The 26,518-nt window shown below is 41.1% G+C and overlaps 1 protein-coding gene across 1 annotated transcript in view; it reads right to left on the minus strand.

Moving 5' to 3' along the window:
- The window catches only part of LOC147693410 (uncharacterized), a 218,812-nt gene that overhangs the window by 71,660 nt on the left and 120,634 nt on the right, over window positions 1-26,518 (minus strand). Inside the window, exon 4 of the mRNA XM_086933721.1 lies at window positions 8,596-8,730. Coding sequence (XP_086789847.1) covers window positions 8,596-8,695 — 100 coding nt within the window. The 5' untranslated portion in view covers window positions 8,696-8,730. The remainder of the gene's footprint in view (window positions 1-8,595; window positions 8,731-26,518) is intronic.

The raw sequence follows: 26,518 nt of genomic DNA on the forward strand, positions 1-26,518 counted from the left end.
GTATTAGTTAATTATCAAGCGTTTTTCAAAGGCAAGCAGAAACTTTACAATCTTACAGTTGATTTGTGTGTCCGTAGAGTCCAAGCAGCCTATAATAGCTGACCTGCAGGTGCGTAATCCCTTAATCAGAAAATGATTCTTTAAAAGAAGCATTCGCCTCTGTTTCAACTTTGTACAATGACAAATAATGTGAATTATATCCTCTTTGGTATAATCACAGAGCCGACAGGCAATGGATCCCGGCTGTTTCCAGGCTGGTGCATCAGCCAGCGTTGGATATTTTCCGAATCTTAGAGCCATCAACCTTTTTTGGGTAAAAACTGAGTATGTAGAATCCAAGTAGAGCGCCGGAGTAAGTAGTTTGTAGCTGTTAATTACAACCCAAGATTGGGAGCGATGGGAGAAGATTTCCTTATCAATGAGTAGAGAATGTAATTTGGTGGCTTTGTTTATTGCCTGTTTAAATGAATTAAATGACAAATTTTTATCCCATAGCTGGGCGGTACATGTTAATTCCAATGCTTTAGTCAGGAATTTGTTTGCCTCTGATCTGTTTCCCGTTTCGACTTCTTGCCACAAAATGTATTTAAGTTATTGTCAGTGGCTTTCATTTTGATACGGTACCAAGTTTTAATGCACGTGTATAGTCTTCCCACTGATTCATTCATGAGACCAAATTCTAGGCGCATTTGCGCTGGTGAAGCAGTGCGAAGAAGTTGAAAAACGTTCTTATAAATTTTGGTAATCAAGTTATTTAACAAGGCATCATCCTTACCCTGCATTGCTGCACTTGCGTATGTTGAGGTGGGAAGGGCTTTAATAGCAATCACCGTTAGTAGTGGTTTGAATGAGGGGCCCTCTAGTTTTTTGTACAGGGAGCTAAATGCAAAGATCAAGGCTCCAGTTTGTTGTGTAAGGTAATGTTTCTGGGCTTTTACAGTCATTTTATCGTCAATAAAATATCCCAGATATTTATAATTTGAGACCCTTTCAAGCCTTTTACCTTCTATGCAGATATTGTAATCTATTGAGCGCCGATTGGAAATTAACATTGTTTTGGTTTTAGATAAGTTCAAAGTCAGTTTGTTAGCAGACAAGAAAAGCGAAAGTTCTGTTAATAGTCTAGTCATACCGACTTTTGTTAGGCTCATAAGTACAAGATCGTCCGCATATGCAAGATGTGAGAGTTGCAGGTTACCTAGTCTCGGGGGTGAGCATTGCAGGTGTTTAGTTTGCCGGAAAGATAGGTTGAACAAGTGAGGAGCAAAGTGTTATTAGTCGATAGTTAAGTGGGTTGGTTCTGTCACCACCTTTGTATATAGGCGTTATTATGGAACCGTGCCATGTTTTAGGTACTTAACTGAATGTTTGAACGTCAGCAAAGAGGTTCTCAAAAAGAAGGCTCCAGTATTCAGGTGCATGTTTATATACCGCTTAAGGAATGCGGTTTGGCCCTGGGGCCCCGTTACTCTAGCCCTTACTGATTACTTTTGTAATCTCCTCCGTAGAATAGGTTCCGGGTGATATGTTCGAAGTTGGTGCTTTGCTTGGATTGATTGGCGACTGTTGTGTACTATTTTCCGCCTCACTTGTCTTTTTTTTATGATGTTGCACGTAGGGTTGATTCCCTGGGATATTTAATATGTTTCCTTTACATTTTAGCTGGAGGAAAGCAACCCATTCAGTTTCCTGCACATTTGATGTAAGAATGTGAAGCGGTCTGGTTAGTTGATTTATGATTCTCCAGAATGTAATTGCGTTCGAGGTTTTAGCGCTATGGAGCAACTTGGTCCAGAATTTTTCCTTGGTAACTTTTTTGTGCTCCCAGACATTCTTTTTATAGCGCTTCCGTAGGGCCAAGAAAACGTCCATTTGACAAGAGTCTTTATTATACGTTTGCAACTTTTTATGTGTTTTTCTCACTTCCTTCCTTAAGTCACTCAAATCTTTCGGCAATGTGTTGTTTGCATTCGTTCCTTTGGCCTTCATGGCTGAAGATTTCATTTTCAGTTTTAGACTCTCTAAAAAGAGAGACCATGCTTCTATGGCATTCGTTGGGATATCACCTAAGTTGTTGATCGTGTCCACTATTGTCAAGAACCATTCGAATTTGTTTGAATTACACCAGTTTATTCGTTTTTGGTTAGATAAACTTAGTTTGCCTTCAATAATATGTGAAGATTTAAATCTTTCTACGCGCAGATTGAATTTAATGTTTTGCATTGCGTGATCGCTCATGGGCGAGTATTCAATTTAAAAGCTGTTTAATAAAGGAAATAGCGAAAGACTTGCAATTGTATAATCCAAAGTTGATTGGGAATACGGACCGTAGAAGGTTTTTTTGGGAGGTTGATCCTCATGGGTCCTGCCATTCAGGACACGCATGCCTAGATATTCTAACTCTGTAACCAATTTTATTCCTATTCGGTCGATTCTGGTCCTGGCCCCACCTTGAATCTGTTCTGAACACTCCAGTGCATGCTATCCGCTGTTAGGATTTTATCATCCTCCAGGGAGTGTATCAGGTTGGAATTAAAACCACTGGTTATTATAACGTTCCACGCTGGCTCAGTACTACGAAGGTCAGTTATTACCTCGCATAATAAAGTATTTATTGTATTTTTCACTCAAATTTTTGGTTGCGTGTAGTAATTAATCAGAATAGTTGTCACCTTGTTATTTGCAATTAATCCTGATAATTTGATTATTTGGATACTAGGGTCTGGAGATTCAAGTTGCTCTGAGTTAATTTGTAGAGCAGAGGATATATAAACTGAGAGGCCTCCAATCACTCTACCATAGGATTTACATTTCTCTGCGGCTACCGAGTGGTGTGTAAAGCCTGCCAGTGCAATTTCTTCTTGCAGCCAAGTCTCTTGTAAAACGATTATATCGCAATCCGCCCATTCATCTAGGACTATTCCCTCCTCCAACAGTTTTTTCGCTCCAGCGATATTCCATGATACAATATGTATGCCTTTTTTGTCAGTTTGCTTCGTAGTATCTTTATTCGGTCAATTTTTCCGCTTCGCATTTAACTTGGAAGCCATTTCCAATCCTCTGTGGGAGATCTGATTTCTCCCCCTCTTTCTTCATCCTTCTCTTCCTGGGAGAAGACTTCATTGCTTCTGCCTTGGGCGTTGTGTAGAATTGAGTAAACAGACTTTTGGAGAGTCAGTTCAGTTCAGTTCAGTTTGCTTTATTCAATTTTGAATTAAAATCATAAAAGCATACAGTTAAAAAACAGACATAAATCATACATACAGTAGCACAAAGTATCTACAAGTTTAAAAGACATTAATTTAAAAAACATTTGCCCTCCAGTGGTTATATTTTCCTTTAAATTTACATATTTTCATACGATAGGCATTCACAGTTCTACCCTTACATCATGTTCGCCCTTAGTAGGAGCAAGTTAATAAAGATTTCCATTTTTATATATGTTATACACTGGTGCAAAGCAGTTAAGAGCGGGGGAACTACAATTATTCGAAGCATAGGATCTTCTACCCATCACGTAATTATAATTGTACCCTACCTCTGGTCTTAAGGAGGGTATATATGGCGCACTGGGGTAGAAATCATGTAAATCCCAGATCGATATTGGGCCATCATCTTCTTGGGGCTGCCAGGTTCGTAGGTACAGGACAATATGTCTAGACCTGAATTTTACCAACACTAGATCACCAGGAATGTGTTTTGGGAGGGAGCCTAACCAGCTCACCCTTCTGACACACATTATTGTTCCATCCAGATCGGGGGGCATAGGTCTGTTTTTGGATAGCCAAAAGGTAACCTTGTTTAGTAAATCGTGGTGCCTTTCGGATTTTCCATGTGTGAGTGGTGGTACTCCTGAGAGAACACACACGAGTGGGGAGGCCTCAGGTGGTAGGTGTATGGAAGGTACTTTATTATTCTCTACTCTCGCAATAATATGCTGTGGTAGTACCGGGTTAGAAGCAATCTTAGGGGTTGTTTCACTGGGGGCTAGTTGTAGAGTTTGTAAATTGTGGCATAGTGCAGGTTGCGTTGGCACTATGGAGGGAACAGGGGATTGATGGCGATTAATTATTTCAGTGATTTTAGCGGGAAATAAATTAACCTTGATCAATTCCTCTATTTCCGTCAACTTATTCTCCAGAATATTTATTTTCTCCAACAACAGCGATATAAGAGATTTGAGCAATGGTTCAATCAGAGATGTTAAGGCCAGTTGAAGAGGAGGTACAAGACTATTTAATTCTTCTACACCCTCTGAAATTGAGGGGGAGTTAGTGACGGACAGTGGAGGGCTTAAACACAATTTTTGTACCTTTGGGTCATTCCCATTTTGTTGAACCTTGTCACATTTCCGTTTAACGGGTAAGATCTGCGTGAGCGCTGCGCTTGGAGTGTTAACTTTTGTGTGTAATGGGGTGGATTCCTGCGCAAAATCATTGTGGGGCAAAGTACTAAAGCTTTTAGCCGTACAGGGAGAAGCACTATTTAGTTTAGTTCTCAAGTCTGCTGGGACATACTTGGTTTTACACAGATTGTTTAGTTCCGCTAACAGTGAGTGGTTTTGCAGAATACCGGATGTTTCTGAGGGAGATTGTTCACTGGGGGTGCTAGCTCTGGCCTGGCAAGAATCATTCCCATCTGAATCACTAGGTATAGGCCGTGGTATACTGATTAAGTGGTGGTCTTGTGTACCATTACGCGAACCCCTCTGGTTGACAGATTTTTTGGGGACTCCTTTCTGAACCATGGTTCCGTTCGATTGGGTAGGGGTAATACGTAACATCAACACACAGGCAAAATCTTTTAGTGTTTACAGCTACGTGTCCATTAAATGTCAGCAAACATTTAATAATTCAACTCTCTTTACCTCCTCTTGTAGGGATTTCAAGGGGGGTGGCCCGTCCCGTCCTCCTAGGTCCTCTGAGGGCCACAGAGGGCCCGCCCTTTGCCCGGGCTTAGCCCCGGGCTAGGTCCCGCGTCGCGGGATTAGGAGCGAGATTAAATAGCTACAGGCGGGGGGCAGGAACACCGAGGGAAGAGGCAGCAGGTGGGTGACAGAGAGCCTGCTGGACCTCGCAGTCCCTCAGCATCAAAAGTATTCAAAGATCTCTCCCTCTTCCAAAGAACACACGAGGCAGCCAGCGCCAACAGTTTCCAGGGAATCCCACGTCGTCCCCTGCACTCGATGGGAAAATATTTGCTCTATCAGTTTGCTCTGAGGTGTGCCTCTGGGATCATCGTCTGCAAAAGCTGGGAACAGCAATGTTTCTTCTACTTCTCGGAACCATGTATACATCTGGCTCCTAATGTGGTGGTAACTTTTATCCGGCCTGTTTTTAACTACTAAATATATTTTAAATTGACCTGCATTTCATTGCTTTTTTATATTTTTTAAACACCTATCGGCTTTCTCTATGCTTTGGGCCTCCGAATAGCATGATTGGCTGATTTTTTAAGATACTTTTTATCATTATTTTAATATATACATTTCAGAATTTCTCCTTTACATTTGCTGTTGCATGATAGAACCATGAGTGGATAAACCACGTGTGCCTCTATCATGCAACCTAAACAACAAATCCATCTTAACCACCCATTCCTATGCCACGCATGCCTTTACCAAGTATTTTCATGGTAAAGGCATGATTGGCAAAGGGGTATGCATGACTAAGGTTCTCCCCCAGCCTAAGCTAAAAACTCCCCCTGACTCCTACACACCATTAGATCCAAATACGCCTACCCCTGCTAGCCCACATGTTGTCTCTAACCCTTCAACGTTACCTCAACCCCTTCTCACCCCCTTGTGCTGTCCATACAACTACCCCAACCCTTCCACGGTCCTTAGGCAAATCCCTATTTAAAGAAACCACCCTTTCCCCCAGCGCTAAAACCTACCCACCCTCCCCTAAGCCCTAAAAACTACCCCTACTACTGATTCCCCTCCCCCTACCCTGGGCCTAAAACCCTGCCTCATATACCTGTTCCTTAACTTGACGCAGCCCTAAAACAACCCCACTCTCACCTAAGCCTAAAAACTACCACAACTACTCACTTGCCTGCCCTGAGGCTTAATACACTAACCCCAAATAAAAAACCAACCCTGATCCTCCAGCCCTAAACACTATCCGACCTCCCAGCACTAAAAACTACCCGCACACCCCAGCTCTGAAAACTACCCCCACCCACCACAGCCATTGAAAACTAGCCCGCACCCCCTGCCCTGAAAACTACCTCCAACCCCCAGCCCTGAAAGCTACCTCCAAACTGCCAGCCCTGAAAACTACTGCCGACCCACACCTAGCCTTGAAAACTACCCACCACCTAGAAAACTATACCCAAACCACTACAGCCCACAAAGCAACCCACAACCCATCCCCAGCTCACAAAACAACTCTTGACCTAGCCCACAAAATAACTCCCAACCCACGACCTACCCAGAAAATATCCTGACCCATATCCAGAAAACTAACCCACGACTCACCCCCAGTTCACAAAACTATCCCCAACCCACCCCAGCCAACAAAACAAACCCCCACCCATGCCCACAACCAACAAAACAACCCCCACCCCACCCCAGAACTATAACCCGCCCCACTTACCTTACGGCTTCCTGTGAGGTCTTCCTGCTTCCTTCAGCAGCAGCCAGCAGCTAGACCATGCATTACCTTACCAAACACGTATGCGTGGTTAAGGCATAAGCGTGGTTAAGGCAAGCCTGGTTTAGCTCACAGAGTTGGAACACTCGTGGTTTAGACTGTGGTGTTCCAACTGTTTCTCCATTTTCAGTGGTGGGATTAGTTTGCTTCTTTGCCGACCTGTGTACAAGGAGTGGGTGTCATGTGCCCCACTTAGGCCTGGTAGGAATTTATGCCATTTTAAATGTACGCAGCTCTTTCTTAAAGTTTCCTTCACTTTGTCACATCAACTTTTGACACACATTTGCATTCTTGATACTAGGGTTCGTGTGTTGGTAACACTTACCTTGATAACATGGAGAACTTTGTGAGAACACTACACACTGCCTTGGCATTGTGTACAAGACCCTTCCGTGTGTTGTGCAAACGTGTTTGGTATTATGTCTATATGGTAATACAGCCTGACCACAATCTTGGTCCAAGGCAAGAATACCCTTTTCTATATTTAGCCTTTTGTTTCCAAATATAATCAGAGGAGACACTTCTGATGACTTCGAGGGGTCATTACATGCTGAAGCTTTTGCCCAGTTCATGACCAAGATGGGTTCCTACACTATTACCTACCAGGTAATGGGTTTAGACCATCCAGAATGTTTTTTTTTGCAAAATATACATTTGCACCCCAGTCACGTAGGTTAAGGTCTGCATGGTAGGAGTATGCTTCAGTGTTACATTATTGCATATGCCTGAATATATAAGCTGCCTCAGCATGATGGTGGGACTCCTGGTGTTATTCACTGTCTTGGCTCTTATTATAACTTTCATCTGCTTTTGTCTATTTATTCATTGTAGCACATATTTTCAATGCAAGAATCACTTCATTTCAATAAATATTGAAAAACATCCCTTTGTGTTTTCTTTGTATATTTCTTTGTGCAAAACAGAGCACAAGTGACTGAGCGAAAGGTTCTTGGTCTGTCACCACGGTTCCCGGGGGACAAGCGTTGTCATGTTCAATGGTTGCCAGAACCGTTCGCTCCCTGTTTAGATTTAGGGGGGATTATGGTAGCACTGTGAGCTAGCTGGTCTAATGAACAACAAATACCGTGGCGGTGCATGGAATCAGTCTGGTACCATCCGAAGTTTATGCAATGGACAAATTCCCAATTATTACTGATTACTGGAAACTACACAACATAAGTTTACCTTTGTGAATACCAAAAAGTAGCAAACTTGAGTTTATCTTTGTGACTTGGGCCCATGGAGTAGGGAGAAAGACCATGCAAAATGGGAGTTAACCCACAGAACATGATAAAATCAGTTGCAATGCGGAAATGGATCACTTATTAATGGGAGGACGACTACTCCAAATGATGGTAACTGTAGACCAGTGTGGCTTGGCAGTAATCCACTTTTCCACTCCTTTGAAACCTGATCACAATACGACTGTTCACCCTCCCAAAAATGTATTTGTTTGCGATCTGAGTTGGCTCAGCCACAGTGTAGTCCTGTCCGGCATCACAGAATACCTGCTGCTGGCCTTGTTAACCCGTAATCTAGCTGTTAGATTTTAGACAGCCCCCCACCAACCAACTTCAAAATTGCTGGGTGGCCCGGTCCATCACCTACTGATGTTCCATGGGAAAGTGCATACTGCCCGCTGGTGTTCCTATTTCTTCCAATTCCTAAAATCGAAATGATACACCTAGAGGCAGGAACACCATTCACCATTTCTAGATCAGGAATGTCAATCAACTGGGCATAGTAGTAGGGCAGCCTGCACCCTTCCATAGTACTCCAGTAGGTGATGGGGAGAGCATTGAGGCCAGTTACAACAACTCCTTGTTTAATCATGCTCAAAGAGGAGAATTATGTAAACAAAATCTTGAAATTCCAGAATTTGCTTAATTGTGCATGAAAATAAAGCTTTGCACACTTCTAACAGGCTGAAGGTAGTTACCTGGGATAAGTTCATCACTGCGGCAGTCATAGAGCATTCCTAATCTGAATGGGCGTCCCAGAGCCGGCATTACAATTGCTGTCTGGTCTGATATTGACATGGTCTTCGTGCTGTTGGATTGGAACGTAGATGAATCTAAAAATAGAAAAATATAAAACAGTATCAAATGAGGTTCTCCTGATTTCTTTCTTGAGAATGACTCAGCAGCAACTGTAAGGTAACGCCAAGAGGCAACAATTAATTTTCCATTTAGTAGAACAACATAGCAGCCTAGAATCTTAGTGCTGGTTAGAACTGCCAAACACCTACTGCCCAGCTTCAGCTTTACTTCTCACTTCTACTATTCACTTGCATCAGTCCCCTGTTGTTTTTAAAAAAAATATTTTAGTATTTCACCTCCAGAACTTTTTCAGGGAGGTTACTAGCGGAATTTGGTGCTTTTTCAAGGATACATATTTCTTGTCATTAACCAGTCTTCCCTTTCTTAACTCTCGTTTTCTGCCTATTACATTTAGGAACATTCTTCCGCTGAAAAAACATCCCTATTGGATGCCAGTGTTTTCTTTGTAATGTTTAATGTGCCTATTTCATCTCCCTTCCTTCTCCAATCTACATATAGCTACATTATTCAGCCTCTGCTCATCTGCTTTGTGCCTTAAATTCAGGGTGTGAAAATTGTAAAGCTTTCCTTCCACAAAGTTTGTAAATTTGTATTTATTTTTTCTTTGTAAACTTAATAATACTGCTGGGTGGTTAAAGATTGTGCTAGATCTTTGTGACATATCTAAAAGGTACACTTTACGTACCAGCTTACGTTCATTATAATTTATCAATCTTTGTGGCATCCTCCTTCTCGCCTCTTGTTCTCCGAGAGTGAGCTCCATTTATCAGATCATTGCCTCATCCCCCACTCAGCTTTGGGAAACAAAAGAGTTATGCAACAGTATTGACTAATAAGCATGCCTATGACTGATATTTCAAGTACAGAGGAGCGTGAGGTGTGCCGCTAAGTGGGGGCAAGAGAAGGGGCGGCAGTCAACCAGCCACTGCAATCAGTCACTAAAGATCAGGGCAGTTGAGGATCAGATCTCTGTGGGTATATGAGTAGCAGACAAACTGGTGTTCAGTGACCAAATGGAGGTGTCTGAATACTGGATGTCACTTTCTGATGCACAGCTGTTTGCCTCTGGAGGTGAACTCTTAGGACTGACTGATGGTCTCTGAGGATGAAACAAGTTTTTTTGAGAGCCTATTGAAGGTGTCTGAGGGCACACTCAGAATCTCTAAGGGCTAGCCAGAGGACTGTTATGACCAGTTCCGGTAACTGAAGACAGAATTAGGTTCTGTTGAGAGCTTACTGGAGGTATCTGAGAGAATGCTAATGTTCTTTGAAGAGCAATTGAGAGAGATTGTGGACCTGACAAATATAGGAGCGTGTCAGAGTCTCTGAGATCATACTCATGTTTTCTAAGGCCATGCTACTGGTGTCTGTACGCAGACCAAGGGTCCCTGAGACCATACTTGGTTACTTAAAACACTAGATAGTTGTGTCTGAGGTCAGGATAAATTACAGGTCTACTTGTCTAACAGCCGAATAGAGATGTCAAAGGGCCAGGCTGATAGCCTACTTTGGGCGTCTGAGATTGGTCTGAGGGTGTCTTAAAGAAGAGTGAGGGTGCCTACCCATGGGCAGAGGGTCTCCCGGGGACCGTGTGGGAATGTCTGAAGGCAGACACGGGTACTATGAGGATATATTTGTGGGACCTAATGTCCTGCTAATAATGTCTGAAAGTAGATCAATGGCCATTTGAGGTCTAACCACCAAATAGTGTGTCTGAAGGTTGGATGAGCCTAAGGGTGTTGTCACATGAGGTATACGGTATAAAACGGAGGATCAGGAATGGATGGTTCAATGAGCTTACTGCAGACCATAAGTGTCTAACTGTGACTGGAAGTGTCTCAAAGTAGACCACAAATTTCTACAAGGTGTTTTTGAGGGCTGAGAACATGCCAAAAGGTATCTGAGAACCATCCAGGCACACTGAATGATAGCCTGGGGTGTCTTTTCTAATGTTGTGGGCTACTGAGAGTGAGAAGACCTTCTTGGAGGGATATCTTCAGGTGACTGACAGTCATCTGGGTTCTATGAAGCACTTTGAGACAGAATAGGTGTTTATGGACCTTCTGTGGAGGATGTCTGATGGCTAGCTGGTCAAGTTTGCTGATGAGCTGACGATTGCTGATAGCTAGCAGAGAACTCAAGCATATCAAACACTGTCAACATTTCAAAGAAATGTTTGTGATCCTTGAACTATAGAGAAAAAAACATTATTTAAAAAAAAAAACACTAACACTCTGCATACTACACTATAATTTATAAAGATCCGAAATTGCATACCAATGCCAGTCACACACCATTTTCACACTTTATTTCTTCAAACTCTTCGTATCAAAAAGGACACAATAATCGAGCAATGACTTAATTGAAGAATACAATGAAGTGGTTGTCAACTGTTGCTAGGCTGCATGATAACATATCCAGAACGGTTCACTGAGAGAATATCAACACCTAAAACATCCCCATACACAATATCAAGTTATAAATATCGATGTCAAAAAATGTATGTCCTATATTTATAATGGTTAGTACAAAAATATTGAGAGAAAAAATATTGATGTCATGAATATAGTTGTAGTTATAGTTGGGACCAAGGGGTCCATTAGGATGTCGGGCGGATTGCCTCCGCCAGGGTAGCGGTGGCCACCGCCACCCTGGCGGAGGCAATCCGCCCGAAATCCTTCCCTGCATTCCCCCCCGCCATATTACGATGGCGGAGGGGACCGCAGCGGTGGGAAACACCGCCCGCCTGTTTTCCGCCCCGGTCGCCTTGCGGCCGGGGCGGAAAAGGGATAACATGGTGGCGGTGTCTATCAGACACCGCTAGCCATATTAGCATAGGCATTTTACAATGCCTTTCCGTGGCGGCAATGCCGCCACGGAAAGGCATGCGGTCTTCACTCTGGGGGCCCCCTGCGGGCCCCCAGAGTGAAGTACAGTTGGGGGGTGCACATGGGGGGTACCTGTGGTACCCCCCCTTCACTGTCATTTGCAAAGCGGCAGGCACCACGCGGTGCCTGCCGCTTTGCAAATGAAAATGTAAAAGTGCATTTTCTGCATTGTGGCGGGCGGTGCAGAGAGCACCGCCCGCCACAATGCTCAATATACAGGATGTGCCCGCCACTGTGGCGGGCACATCCTAATGGTGCGTGCGGGACCCCCGCCCTTAGGGCGGGCGGTCCCGATTTCCGATGGGATGGCGGGCGGGCAAAGCCCGCCCGCCATCCTAATGGGGCCCTTAGTTTCCAGAGGAAGACATTTTTTGTTTTGTTTATAACTTTGGCGTCGTTTATTGAATCTTCATGAAATATTCCAAACAAATTCTTTGTTCATATCAGCTCCTATTTGCAAGTTTGGGGGTGATTCGCCAAGGGGGGGCCGAGAAAAAAGGGAAGTCCAAAAACGTGTTTTCTCTATGTTAATTCCCATAGGAAACTTTAGACAAGGCTACAGGTCGGATCACTGAAATAATATCGAGGGTCAAAATATCGACTTGCAAAAATATCGTGGACAAAATATCGACAGTCAAAATATCGAGTTTGTATCTACAAACAGGTAAGTACAAAAATATTGTGTACAAAATATCGTTTACAATAATATAGTTGTAAAAAATATCGACTTTATTTAAACAGTGTTAAATTAATTTAATATTAAAATGTAATTACTAAAATATACTTAAAAATACTTACATTAACTTATAATAATAAAATAATAAATAAAAAATTTTTTTTACAATCTTATTTGTTAAAACATATATATATAGTAACATACTATAATTAAATAAGATACTATTATATTACCGTACGATACCAGAAGTGTAAATAATACTATTCCCACTCCAAAGAGTGCAAGCGTAGGGAAAGCGTTGGATAGCGTAGGGGTTAAAATTACTATTCCCACTCCAGTGGGTGCAACAGTAGGGAAAGCTGACCCTGAACCCTCAAAATACCCCTTTACCCAAAAACCCAAAACTGACCCTGAACCCTAAAAATACCCCTTTACCCAAAAACTGAAAACTGACCCTGAACCCTAAAAATACCCCTTTACACAAAAACTGAAAACTGACCCTGAACCCTAAAAATATCCCTTTACCCAAAAACTGAAAACTGACCCTGAACCCTAAAAATACCCCTTTACCCAAAAACTGAAAACTGACCCTGAACCCTAAAAATACCCCTTTACCCAAAAACTGAAAACTGACCCTGAACCCTAAAAATACCCCTTTACCCAAAAACTGAAAACTGACCCTGAACCCTAAAAATATACCTTTACCCAAAAACTGAAAACTGACCCTGAACCCCAAAAATACCCCTTTCCCCAAAAACTGAAAACTGACCCTGAACCCTAAAAATACCCCTTTACCCAAAAACTGAAAACTGACCCTGAACCCTAAAAATACCCCTTTACCCAAAAACTGAAAACTGACCCTGAACCCTAAAAATACCCCTTTCCCCAAAAACTGAAAACTGACCCTGAACCCTAAAAATACCCCTTCACCCAAAAACTGAAAACTGACCCTGAACCCTAAAAATACTCCTTTACCCAAAATTAATTAATATTATTTAATTACCAATTAATTATTAATTAACAATAAAAATAAAGTAAATATATCAGCACATTAGCTGTAATTAATTTAATTTAATAATTAATATTATTTTTCCCAAATAATTAATTTACAATAACTAAAAATTATATATATAAATAAATTACTCTAATTAATGTAATTACCTAATTAATATTATTTAATTACAAATTAATTACTAATTAAAAATATGTACAAAATTATATTAATTAATTAACTAATTAATATTAATTAATTACCAATTATTTATTAGTTAAAATATTTACAAACATATATTTATTAATTAATTATTATTAAATTACTCCCCACCCTTATCCCCTATTAACCCAACATCCCGCTCCTAAACATTAACTACAATTTATATTACTATTAATACATTTTTTTTATTTTTTTAACCTTTTTTCTACATATTATTGAAATTTTTTATATATATTTTGTCGATATTTTTGTACTCGATATTTTTTATCATTATTTTAATCGATATTTTGACCAACGATATTTTTGTTATTGATATTTTATTATTATCGATATTTTTAACTCGATATTTTGTTCATTCGATATTTTGGAGTCGATATTTTGTCTGTGCACCCTACAGGTCAAACGGGTGAACGGAATTAACCCAAATTTGACAGGGAGAAGGGTCTTGGTGTAGAAAGCACGCTTTTGTTTGTTTGGTGTAAATTCGTAAATTCCATTCTTGATGAAAGCGGTGCATTACATATAGTGTGTGACAAAGAAAGAATTCCATGCGTGTGTGATATCTGCATACCAACTACAAAGGTGAGGTAGAAATGAACAAGTTGCGTTATGTGCTCTGTAGTAGTGATTAAGTATTTGAGGTGATATTTTTAAGTTTGCATTTGGGTATAGTTAACAGTTTTAGTAGTTTCTGATTGTAAATAATAAAAAGGTAGATATATTAAAATATATGGTAGTAAACATATTAATGATTGTTTGTTCTTTTGAAATAGAAGTTGTTGGGGAGTTTTTATTTAGAAGAGATGTTTTATAAATGCGTGAGAGATAAAAAAGAAATTAAAATGTTTGGTATATTTCCTGTATGACTTTCTTGATATTACTAAACTACATGTGATTATAAGTGAATTTATTTGTCAGGCTGTGTCCCTGTGCTGGATATACGTAGGTGTTTAAGTGGTCTGGGTTTTACCGGTGCTCAGCTTTACTATCCCTTTTGAGACACTCGTCAATTTTAACATTACATTTAATGTCCTTAATATACATATAGTAAAGGGAAGGTATATCAAAAGGTTGGACAATTGCAACTTTGTTTACTCTTTTCATCCTCTGCTATACACTATACAGAGTGTTTAAATGACTTTAGTAACATATAGATGTCTAGCTAATAAAGGTGGTGTAGTTCCACTTGGCCAATTTATAAAGCATGCTATTGGATGGTTTATGTTTTAGCCGCCAATTTGCATGTTTGAATACTTTTTGCTGATAAGGGTTTGAGGCAGACACCTGTTAAAATTAACCCTGTGTACGGGTATACTGGCGCTACTTGGAATGGTGGGGGTTTCTTTTTCATTTCGTACGGTTAAGTAAGGGCAGGGTTGGGGGTGGGGGAGGTGGGTATGTTGCTGATTATAAGACAGACATTTGTAACATGCACATGTGTAGCTAGTAAAGGTGAAGTAGTGCCACTGGGTCCATTTATGAAGCACTCTATGGCATGGTATATGTTTTATCTGGAAATTTGCATGTTTTAATAACTTTTGTTGCTGAGTGTTCCAGCAGACACTTTTTGAAATTAAATTCCTGTATTGCTATAGTGGCTCTACCAGATTTGCTGGGTCTCTTTCTCTTATTGCGTAAAGTTAAGCAAGGTTGGGTGTGGAGGTGGTGTAGTGGTACTGCGACTATTTATAAACCGTCTTATGGTATGGTGTATGTTTTAGTTGCAAAATTGCAGGTTGTAATAGGATTTGATGATGAGCGTTCCCGCAGACACCTGTTGGCATTAAGCCTATGTATTGCTACAGTGGAGCTAACGGGAGTGCTGGGGCGCGTTGTTGATTTTGTGAGGTTAAGCAAGGGCAGCGGTGGGGGTGGGGGAGGTGGGTATGTTGCTGATTATAACACGCACATTTGTAACATGGACATGGGTAGCTTGAAAAGGTGATGTAGTGCCACTGGGCCCATTTATAAACCAAGCTATGGGATGGTTTATGTTTTACCCGCCAATTTGCATGTTTGAATACTTTTTGCTGATAAGCGTTCTGGCAGACACCTGTTAAAATTAACCTGTGTATCGGTATTGTAGCGCTACTAGGAATGGTGGGGGTTTCTGTTTCATTTCGTATGGTTAAGCAAGGGCGGGGGTGGGGTTGGGGGATGTGGGTATGTTGGAGATTAAAACACATAATTTAGTAACGTGCAAATGTTGAGCTACTTAAGGAGATGTAGTACTACTGGGACCATTTATAAAGTGCCCTATGCATGGTATATGTTTTACCCTCATATTTGCATGTTTTATTATGTTTTGCTGATTAGCGTTTCGGGAGACATCTGTTGAAATTAAGCATCTGCATGGCTTTAGTTGTGCTTCCAGGTTTGCGGGGCTCTTTCTTTTATTTAAGCAAGGGAGGGTGTGGAGGTGGTGTAGTGGTACTGCGACTATTTATAAACCGTTTTATGGCATGGTGTATGTGTTAGTTGCAAAATTGCAGGTTTTAATATCTTTTGATGATGGGCGTTTTGGCAGACACCTGTTGGCATTAAGTTTATGTATGGATATAGTGGTGCTAACGGGAGTGCTGGAGCTTGTTGTTTGATTTTGTAAGGTTGAGCTAGGGCAGGGGTCGGGTAGGTGGATATATTGCTGATTATAAGACGGACATTTGCAACATGCACATGTGTAGCTAGTAAAGGTGAAGTAGTGCCACTGGGTCCATTTATAAAGCTCTCTATGGCCTGGTATATGTTTTATCCTGAAATTTGCATGTTTTAATAACTTGTGTTGCTGAGCGTTCCGGCACACACTTGTTGAAATTGAATTCCTGTATTGCTATAGTGGCTCTACCAGGTTTGCTGGGGCTCTTTCTTTGATTTTTTAAGTTTAAGCAACGATGGGGAAGAGGGGGGGTGTAGTAGCAGAGGGCCCATTTATGAACCGCTTTATAGTACAGTATATGTTTTACTCGCAAATTTGCATGTTTTAATACGTTTTGGTGATGAGTGTTCCAACAGACAGCTACGGAAACCACACAACATTTCTGTGGATAACAAATCTGTGTGCTGATAGACACCCTTGCACTGTGGTAGAAGGCTGTCATCGTTGATGGCAAATTATGAAACCTGGTGCTTTTGAAGATTTCAATGGAAGCTTGAACTATTTCTTTGTTACTGTTGTGTAGTCAGGGTTTTAAGTGGAAAAAAAACTGGGGGTGCTCTAAAAGGGGTGCAGCAAACTTCTGAAAGGGGTGTGGGCTATCCAAGTAGGGGTGTGATCTAAATCAAGATAACTAGCATTGTGTGCTTAAGAAAATTCCCTACAATTATCCTACCTTTGGAAAACACACTCTTTCAAGGATTTCCCGTCCTCCTACAATGTTACTCATGTAGCATGATGTCTGCAGTTCTCAGTAGTGAGCAAAATGATCATGCACATATCGATGGGCATGCTCTCACTGCAGTCCAATAAAATAAAAAGAAAACTGACTACCTTTGCGAGGGTCGAAAATAGCGCCCGATAGAGATCCGTTTCAAGGCCGCTTCAAAATAACTGCTGGTGATGAGACCCGGCTCCCTTAAAATCCTGGATCCATCCATCCTAAGCACTGCACCATACAAGCATCTTTCAATTCATGTATACATTCCTACCTATATACATACATACATACATCTGTCCCTGCACTTATCTTAAACATCTATCAGCATACTCGCCTATGGTAAACTCTGTGTCATCCATCCAGCCAAACGCCCATATATCCATACATTCATCTGTCCCAGAAGCAATTCTATGGATCTCTCACTCCACCCGTCTATCCTAAGTACTGGTCCATGCATCCATTCATCCTTCCATCCATCCATCCATCCATCCATCCATCCATCCATCCATCCATCCATCCATCCATCCATGTAGCTATCCATTCATCCATCTGCCATGCATCCTCCATCCTCGATCCTAAATACCGCGTATTATACTCATCCACCCAGCCTCTTAAGGGGTCGAAAAGACTGGCAATAAGCATTGACAGGCAGATGTTAAACAAAGGTTGATCCAGCAAAAGAAATGTAAAGCAGCTTTTCAGTGTAAGATGTTAATTTAGAAACATAACATTTTGTCCATTTCTATTTAGGAACACTGATTTAAACTGGTCGTGACTGACAGATACGGAATAGTTGTAGATCTTACATTTGGGATAGTATACCGAACAGCTAATTTGGGGTGGTGAGAACCTACACTTCTATATTTCCATGTGAAGCACACTATAGGGGTATTAAGGTAATTCCAAAGCTACTAGCTTCATATTAAAGAGGGGGTGTGAGAACTTAGTGAGCCAGGCAAAGTGTGTGTTTTTGTAGCACTAAAACAAGACACTGTGAAAGGTCAGAGCAGGGTCGTACTGGAATTGGCTGCCTGTGGCCGTCTCCAGAGGTGCAACCAGAGCGAAATTTTAGGGGAGGCTAATTCTTTCAGCAATAGGCAGAGTGTGGATGTAGGGGCTCTAAAACGGGCTGAAAAAGAACAGAGCCTCATTTACAAGGAAGCTGTGTCAGGGAGTCCGGGGCAATGGGTGTTGCACGCCTAGTGGTCTCTCTGCTAATCACCCCACGATGATGTTGCTACTGTGCTGCAAAAAGAGAAGAGAAATTGTGGGAGAAAGTGGAATTTTTTAAAGGATTTACCTTCTCCTACAATGCGACTCGTCTGGCATGATGTCTTCACTTCTCAGTAGTGAGTAATGTGCATGCTATCACAGTCTTAGTGCCGTCCAATAAAACAAAAATGGACTACCTTTGTGAGGCTAGATAATAGACCCCCATAGAGACCAGTTCCGAGGCCCCAAAAAATAAACTGCCGGTGCTCAGACCCCCACAGACCCCCCCCAAGTTAAAGCTTTGGGTGGAGTGTTATGATTGTGAAGTTGTAGATAAAATTGTTAGGCTAACAATGGTAATTTCTGTGCATGCTGTTTAGTTGATAATATTATTCTAAGTACATAGATTACAATTTAAAAAAATACCATCTATAAAGTTGTCTGCGGTGGGTTGCAGAGTGAGTGCTGTGGGGTGGTGGGGTGAGACGGAGAGGTGAAAAGTAGGAGGTAGTGCAGTTATATATAAATTGTAAAGGTGAATGTAGATAATTAAATAAATACTTGCTGTATATTCCATGGCACTACTTGTCATCCTACTGCTCCTCTGCCGTGCTGCATCCTGTTGCAGCAGTCGCTCTGGAAGCCATTGGTAGAATTTATGTAATTGTATTTTATTATTTTAACATATTGAACAAATGTAAAAAATAATTGAATCCATTTTTTGTCTTTCAGGAAATTATATCGTTTGGATTAAAATTTGAAAATGCCTAGAAGTACTGAAAAAAATGGAAAGAGAAGAAAATATATATTGACCTAAAGGAAAGACTTTCATTTAGAAAAAAATTCAAGTAGTACACAAACAGTTTATTGTACTAAAAACAGTAGACAATTTCTGAAAAAAAATATTACGAACATTTAATGAAAAAAAATCACACAAAGCAAAAAGAAGAATTTTTCAAGTAAGGAGAAGCAGAGTTCAATTTCAACTACCATGAAAAGGAAACATGATAAAGAAACAGTATCTGTTACTCAGAGACAAAAGGAATTTCAAGAAATTCGTCTGAGACTTTTTCAATCTAAAGTGATTCAGAATTTAATGAAAACATGCTGCAAATATAAAAAGAAAGTGCTGCATTTCAAAGAGTAGCAGCGCATTGAAAGTATAGTGGATACTGCTTTCAATTTAAAACAGAAATGATTCATTCTGATTTTGAAGAGAATCAAAGTGTTGGATAAAATAGTGAAAGTGTAGAAGAAAAAGACTTGTGAACAGAACCAACCTTTGCAAACTCTTTAGTGGACATTGGAAACATACTTCTACAAGTGAGCCTTTTTTTAATGAAGAAAATTACTTCCAGGAACATAGTTTACAATTTGCAGTTGATACTGGAGGTCGTTGCTGTGAAGTTCAGGATAGTTGTCCTCTTCCAAAAGAGGAAATGGTTGGTAAAAGTGCAGAAGTGTTACCAGCTGAAGAAGTGCAATGGAAACGTACACAAGCTCCTGTGTATAAGTGGGGTTGTAGCAGTATTTGTAGTATTCAACAGGAATCTATTGATATAATGCGAAATTGTGCACGAGAAAATACACAGAAAAGTATTAAACAGAAGATTAAGTTGTTACAAGGACTAGATCCATGTAATGTAAGAAAATATACTGAGAAGTATTGGCATTATCTGACTTGTCTTACAAGAAAAGTGTGTAAAAGTGGTTTTCATCACTTGAGGTAGCAGTACACCATTCAGAAATACGGAAGTTTGTAAGGAAACTGTACTATGTAAAAATACCTGCATAATGTTTAAGTGAACTGAATACATATCTTTTACATGGTTCTTTATCATATGTTCAAAAAAAGTGTGATGATATTGAAATGTGATATTTTGGTTCAGAAGAGCAGTCGATAGAAAGTGAAAGTTTGACAATTAAAGATGTTGGAGGAGATTGGAAAGTGATTACCACTGATCAGTTTGAAGAAGAAATTGGAAAGTTTAATGTAGTGTGCTCTGAAATACCAAAGAATGTTTGTGGTTGTTGTTGATGTGCTCATAAAAGTCAAACTAGGAATGTTGATTTGTTTTTCCAAAGTGAAAAGGAGAACAATGGTAAGTGGGAAGAATTTGCAACTTACTTGCTGGTGGAGGGTCGATTTGAGTTAGGTAGTGATCAACGTATATGTAAATATTGTTACAACAAATTAGAAGAGAACTAAATGCCTGCTAGAGCAGTACATAATAAATTCTGTCCCGCTAGCAGAATTTGCGGAATTTGGGCAATTTCGCGTTCCGCGGAGATAGCGGAATTGGCCAAAATTCTGCGTTCCACAATTTCGCGAAATGTTTTGTTTGTTTGCGTTCTCAAAATGCGTGTTCGCAAGATACTTCCGCCCGAGCACGCAAACAGTGATTGCGAACAGGAAAAAAGCATCGCGAACAATCAATTCCGCGTGTTCGCGGAATTTCGGAGTGTTAGCAGAGATTTTGTACCATTTTGCGGAGATTTGCATAACGCGATTACGCAAATTCTGTCCACCCCTAATAATAACTTAGAATTAATAGCTATTACGGAGGAACTGGCAGAATTGAAAACATATGAGTTGGTTCTAATTCAATCTGTTCATCCTTTTCAAACTATAATTTGGATGGAGCCGTAGAAATGTAATCAGTGATGTCATGAGTGATGTCACTGACCACGTCATGAGTGATGTAATATGTGGCGTCATCAGCAGTGCATTGCGGGCGCGCGAGTTATAGTTAGCTCAACTAACTGTAACAGGTGAATTTATCTGGTTTTATATGAGTCAAATGTCCAGCTAACTATAACGTCTCTGAAACCTATGGTTTTTTTAGTAAATTTCTAAGTTTTTTTTAAATGCTAATTTCTTTCTATAACGTCCCTGAAACCTATGTTTTTTTCAGTGAATTTCTAAGGTTTTTTAAATGCTAATTTCTAACTATAACGTCCCTGAAACCTATGTTTTTTTCAGTGAATTTCTAAGGTTTTTTAAATGCAACATTTCTAACTATAACATCTGTAAAACTAATGGTTCTTTTTCACTGACTATAAAGAGCACTCAAGAAAAACTCACTGCGTAGTGGTCCGTTGCTGTGTGTTTGCTGGAGAAACTTCTTGCAGTCAGGACTGTGAGTTTAATATATATATATATTACACTATAATTATATATTATAGACACTGACGAAACCTAAACGGTGAAACGCGTCTGTCGAGGGGGCAGGGGGGTCTGCCAATAAATCTTTTGTGGTGAACATCGACTTGGAGTGCCATCTATTTTTCACTTGATGATCAAGAGTGTGTGGCAATCATACATATACTTTTTTTATTAAAAACGTCCCATATGGTGAACTTCTGCGGCTTAAAAGAAACTGTTCAGTAGAGACTGACTTCCAACAAGCTAAAGCTGATGCTAGCGGAAGATTTCATAATAGGGGATACTCTAAGAGCTCACTTGAACAGGTTTCAAAGAAGGCGTCGATAGTCAACAGGAGGGATCTCCTGGTGGCAAAGAATGTACCAAAGGTGGAAGATGAGGTGAGAATGATCACCAAATTTAACACCAAGTCTGGAGATCTGGTCCACAGTTTTAAGAAAACTTGGCACATTTTAACTACTGACAATGTTTTGAAAAGGCACCTTCCTCAGCAGCCTTTGATAACTTATCGACGTTGTCAGTCACTTTCTGATCATCTAGTTCATAGTTATTCTTCCTCAAAAGCCCAACACACTGAACTCAGTAACATCAAAGGGTTTTTCCCCTGTTTGCGCTGTAGAGCCTGTAAAGGCAGTAAAAAAGTATCTAAATATCCGGGCAGAACAGGAGAGAATAGACCAAATAGGAAAATAAAGAAACTCTTAAATTGCAATTCAGACTACATAATTTACTGTCTAGAGTGCCCCAGCAAAAAAAGATACATTGGGAGCACCATCAACCCCCACTAAACTCAGAATACTTGAACATATGCGAGCAATCATGAATAAGGACAAAGCCTATCCGGTTGCTCGTCATTTCGCAGAATGCCATCAAAGCGGTAGGGATCTTCTGAGTTTTTACTTCATTGACCAGGTAAATCGTCTGGAAAGAGGGGGGATAGAGAAAAGACACTTCGAGTCCTAGAATCTAGGTACATTATTGACCTTAAAACTATGACTCCATGGGGCCTTAATAATGACGAGGAATTGTGAGTCTACCTCTAACAATACACATGGGATCATGTATATTAACACTGTTATGTGCCTGGATTCTAACTGATCGATAGAGACACTGCCTATAAATATACACCTATTCAATAGCCGACACCATTACTTATGAACTCATATAGCAGAGTTATTGCTGCCCATACAGGGCTACAAAACTAAAAAACAAAAACAGAAGCACAAATAAAAAAAAGGGGAGACATTCTGGTCCCTGGCGTTAATAAACATAATGAAATTGGGGATACACCCCTATAAAACAAAATTTTAAACAAATGTTAGTTGTCATTGTGGTTATATAGGACCTGAATGTCTATTAACTATGCACTAAAATGAAAATGAGAGTAAGTACATAAAATTATAAACTGTTTGTTGTACAAATTTTGTTTATTAAGCACTAAGCACTTTATTTTTCGCCATGATAAACACTATTGATATATGTAGAGACATATGTTTAAAGATGGCCACCGTTTTTGACACAACCTACTATCGTTTATGTCAATGAATGTAGTAATGACCGGTGGGTTTAAAATGGCGAATGATTGTTTGCACAAACAGACACTGACGAAGCTAGATTAGCAAAACGTGTCTGTCTGGGGTGAGGGGGTCTGCATTAAAATACTGAAAATCTGGATACCAGCGTGCTTGCCGTTTTTTCGATTACAAAGTCGAATTGTGTTGCAATATATATATATATGTATATATATTTATATGTATATATATATATATTACCTACTGGCGGTAGCCAGTAGGTATATATAGTTAGGACCTAGTTTCCATAGGAAATCACCAACATTCTATTGGGAATAACTTTGGCGCTGGTTGATGAATCTTCGCAAATTTCTCAAAGAAGATGGCTCGCTCCGCTCCTCTCCTTCCATGAAAGTTTGGGGGGGATTAGTCAAGTGGGGGCTGAGAAAAAAGGGGGGTCCCAAAACGTGTTTTCCCTATGTTAATTTCCATAGGACCTTTGGACTCGGCTACAGCTTGAACCACTGAAGGGAATTACACCAAACTTGTCAAAATGGTAGTGTCTGGTACGCAGATCACGTTTTGGTTAAATAGTCTAAATCCCTCCAGTAGTTCCTGAGAAAATCAGAAGAGAATCAAATTATATATCTGGGCGGAGCCTAACCACATATCTCTGATCGTGAGATCTGATTGGCTGTCAGCATCTCATCGTGAGATCTGATTGGCTGTCAGCAGTTCATCGAAGAAGTGTTGGCACCCCGCGATTTTTCGTTAACATTTTTTTTTGGAGGGGGGGCTTGGGGGGCTTCTGTCTTTTATTTTATAATGTTTTTATTTTAATTTTGAGGGTGCCCGCCCCTCGTTTTACCCCCGAGATCACCGCCGAGGCCCGAGCCGCCTCAAGATGGCCGCCGCCTGGTTGTGGGCGCGGCACGGGAGGCTCGCCGTGATTGGCTGCCCAAAGCAGGAAGTGTGTGTGTGTTGTGTACAACTGTTACCAGCAGTATGCTATTTGACACAATTAAAGAAACATTATTTTGAGAAACTAAATGCAGGGATAGAGGCCTGCTATTCCTCAGGCATTCGCCCATCCCAGCGCTCTCGCGCATCAGACTCACAAATGGAACCCCCTGCTCCCTTCATATTAATGGTGCCAAATCCTATATTTGCTCGATGAGGGATGTAAACTCCCCTCGCAGTGCTAACGCAATCTCAGGGCGCCTCGCTGATGTTGCACGAAAATTGTATCCCGATACATCAGGGTGTGACATTTTGATGTCAATCAATGCAGCTTATGTTCTAAACAGAAACGTAAACGGCATCAGCAAACGTTCACAATTATTTGTCATATATTTGTGTATGTTATATGCAGCATAATTTACAAATACTTGGCTTGGCTCGGCTCAGGATATTCATTGTCTCGCCTGCCTGCGTCTAGCGCCAAGTACAGCTCTTCTCTGGAGCCGGCATGCTTACTTCTCCTGGTCTGCCTCAGATTGGCCTTGTACATTTCCGAGATGGCCGCGGTGCAGCCCGAGCAGCTGCGATCTGATTAAACCACGAGCAGAAATTATGTTTAGCTGACAGTAGAGGTGTGCAAGCAGCATAAAGACGGATATCAGTCGAAGAACTGAGCATCAGCTAGGGATGCCGAAAGAGGCCTCAACACTCTGTAACGTGATTGGAGAGGGGCGGCAGCAAAGACTACTCTAAAGACATATCCACCTGGTTCAATCAGTACCTAATGTTTCTAGGACCCAGGACCTGGAAATGCACCGAAAGCCCCCCTCCCTGATAAGAGAGGTGAGGGGAGCGCTCCTTTCTTTCGGTTCCACTTCTTGGAGGTGAGCTGGTTACCAAAGAATGCTTCCGTTCTTGGAAAGACAAGAGTTACGTTGTGAGGGGCAGGCACCCCATCAAGGCAGAAGAGCCTCGTGGGAGAAATGAAAGGAACCGGAAAATGAACCCTCACGCAGGCACTGGCGAGCTGAGTGCAGGCGCTGGCGGGGTTCGCGCCCCAGCCCTAGAAAGAACCCTTGTGTCATCACTTCAAGCGGTGCTTCGAAATGAGCCCCCCCTGTCAGGGATGGAAAAGACGGGTGCTTTCGGGAGGTGCGAACCTTCCGCGGAAGACGATACATTGTGACGCGCAGAGGGGCCTCTGAGTGTGAGCGCGTCATCTGCACTTCTGCAGCTGCGAGAGCAGTCGGGTCTCAGAAGCAGCACGACGGGGTAAGATGCAGCTGGGACCGACAACTGTGAGTATCAAAACAGACAGCTGTGAGTGTGTTTTGCTTCCTGGACTAGATGTCAAAAATATAATTACTATAATTACTAGCATCGATATATATATATATATATATATATATATGAGACGAATGGGAGAGTGATGCAGATAACGAGAGGAAGAGAAATAGAGATGGGAGTGAGAAGAAATAAATCAGAGCTAGAATGTAGAGTTGAAGAGAGGGGTGGAGAGAGAAAGATGGAGCAGAGTAAAAAGGAGTTCGACAGAGAGAGAGAGAATGGGCAGTGGGACTTTCAAGGGAGAGTCCGTAAGAAAGAGAAAGAGAGAGAAGTGAAAAGATATAGATATAGATATATATATATATATATATATATATATATATATATATATATATATATATATATATATATATATATATATATATATATATATATATATATATATATATATATATATATATATATATATATATATATATTAGCTTTTAAAAAACCAATGAAATTCACTGAAGAAACCATAGGTTATAGACTATATATAGTTAGGAATTAGCCTTTAAAAAACCTTGGAAATTCACTGAAAAAACCATAGGTTTTAGCCCTTATATAGTTAGGAATTAACATATAAAAAACCATTGAAATTCCTCCTATATAGTTAGCTGGACATTTTATTGATATAAAACTAATGAAATTCCACATATAGGGGCCGATCAGGATGGAGGATTTTCCGCCTCCTCCGGGCCGGCGGAAGCCACCTCCGGCCCGGAGGAGGCGGAAAATCCTCTGCGGAGTCACCAAAGACCCACCGCCAAATTAGGATGGCTGGTGGGTCTGGAATTCCGTCCGCCGCTTTTCCGCCGCGGTCGGCTTCCGACCGCGGCGGAAAAGCTATAACATGGCAGGCGGTGTCTATGAGACACCGTCCGCCATATTATGATGTTTGTGTAAAACTGCTTTTCCACGGCGGCTTTTCTGCCATGGAAAAGCATACGGACATTCACTTTGGGGGCCCGTTGCGGGCCCCCTGGGTGAATGGGGGGTGGGGGGTGCACATGGGGGGTACCTATGGTACCCCCCTGCATTTGCGTGCACAAAGCGGCAGGCACCGTGCGGTCCCTGCCGCTTTGTGCATGTAAATGTAACACATGCTATTTTAACATTGCGGCGGGTGCAGCTTGAAGCTGCACCCGCCGCAATGTTAAATATTGAGGATGTGACCGCCACCCTGGCGGTCACATCCTAATCAGGACGGAGGGAACGCCGCAGCCCCTGCGGACGTTCCCTCCTCCTCAAGGGTGGCGGACGGACGCAAGTCCGTCCGCCATCCTGATCGGCCCCTAAGTTAGTTGCACTAACTATATATTTCGCGCATCCGCAATCCAATGCTGATGATGTCACATATTACATCATTCATGACATGGTCAGTGACATCACTGATGACATCACTGATGACATCTCAAATGACATCACTGATGACATCATCCAGTGTCTGTGTGTTTTTGTAAAGTTTAAATATGT

This window comes from Lissotriton vulgaris, chromosome 8 (genome assembly GCF_964263255.1).
Source record: "Lissotriton vulgaris chromosome 8, aLisVul1.2, whole genome shotgun sequence".
Classification (NCBI taxonomy): Eukaryota; Metazoa; Chordata; class Amphibia; order Caudata; family Salamandridae; genus Lissotriton; species Lissotriton vulgaris.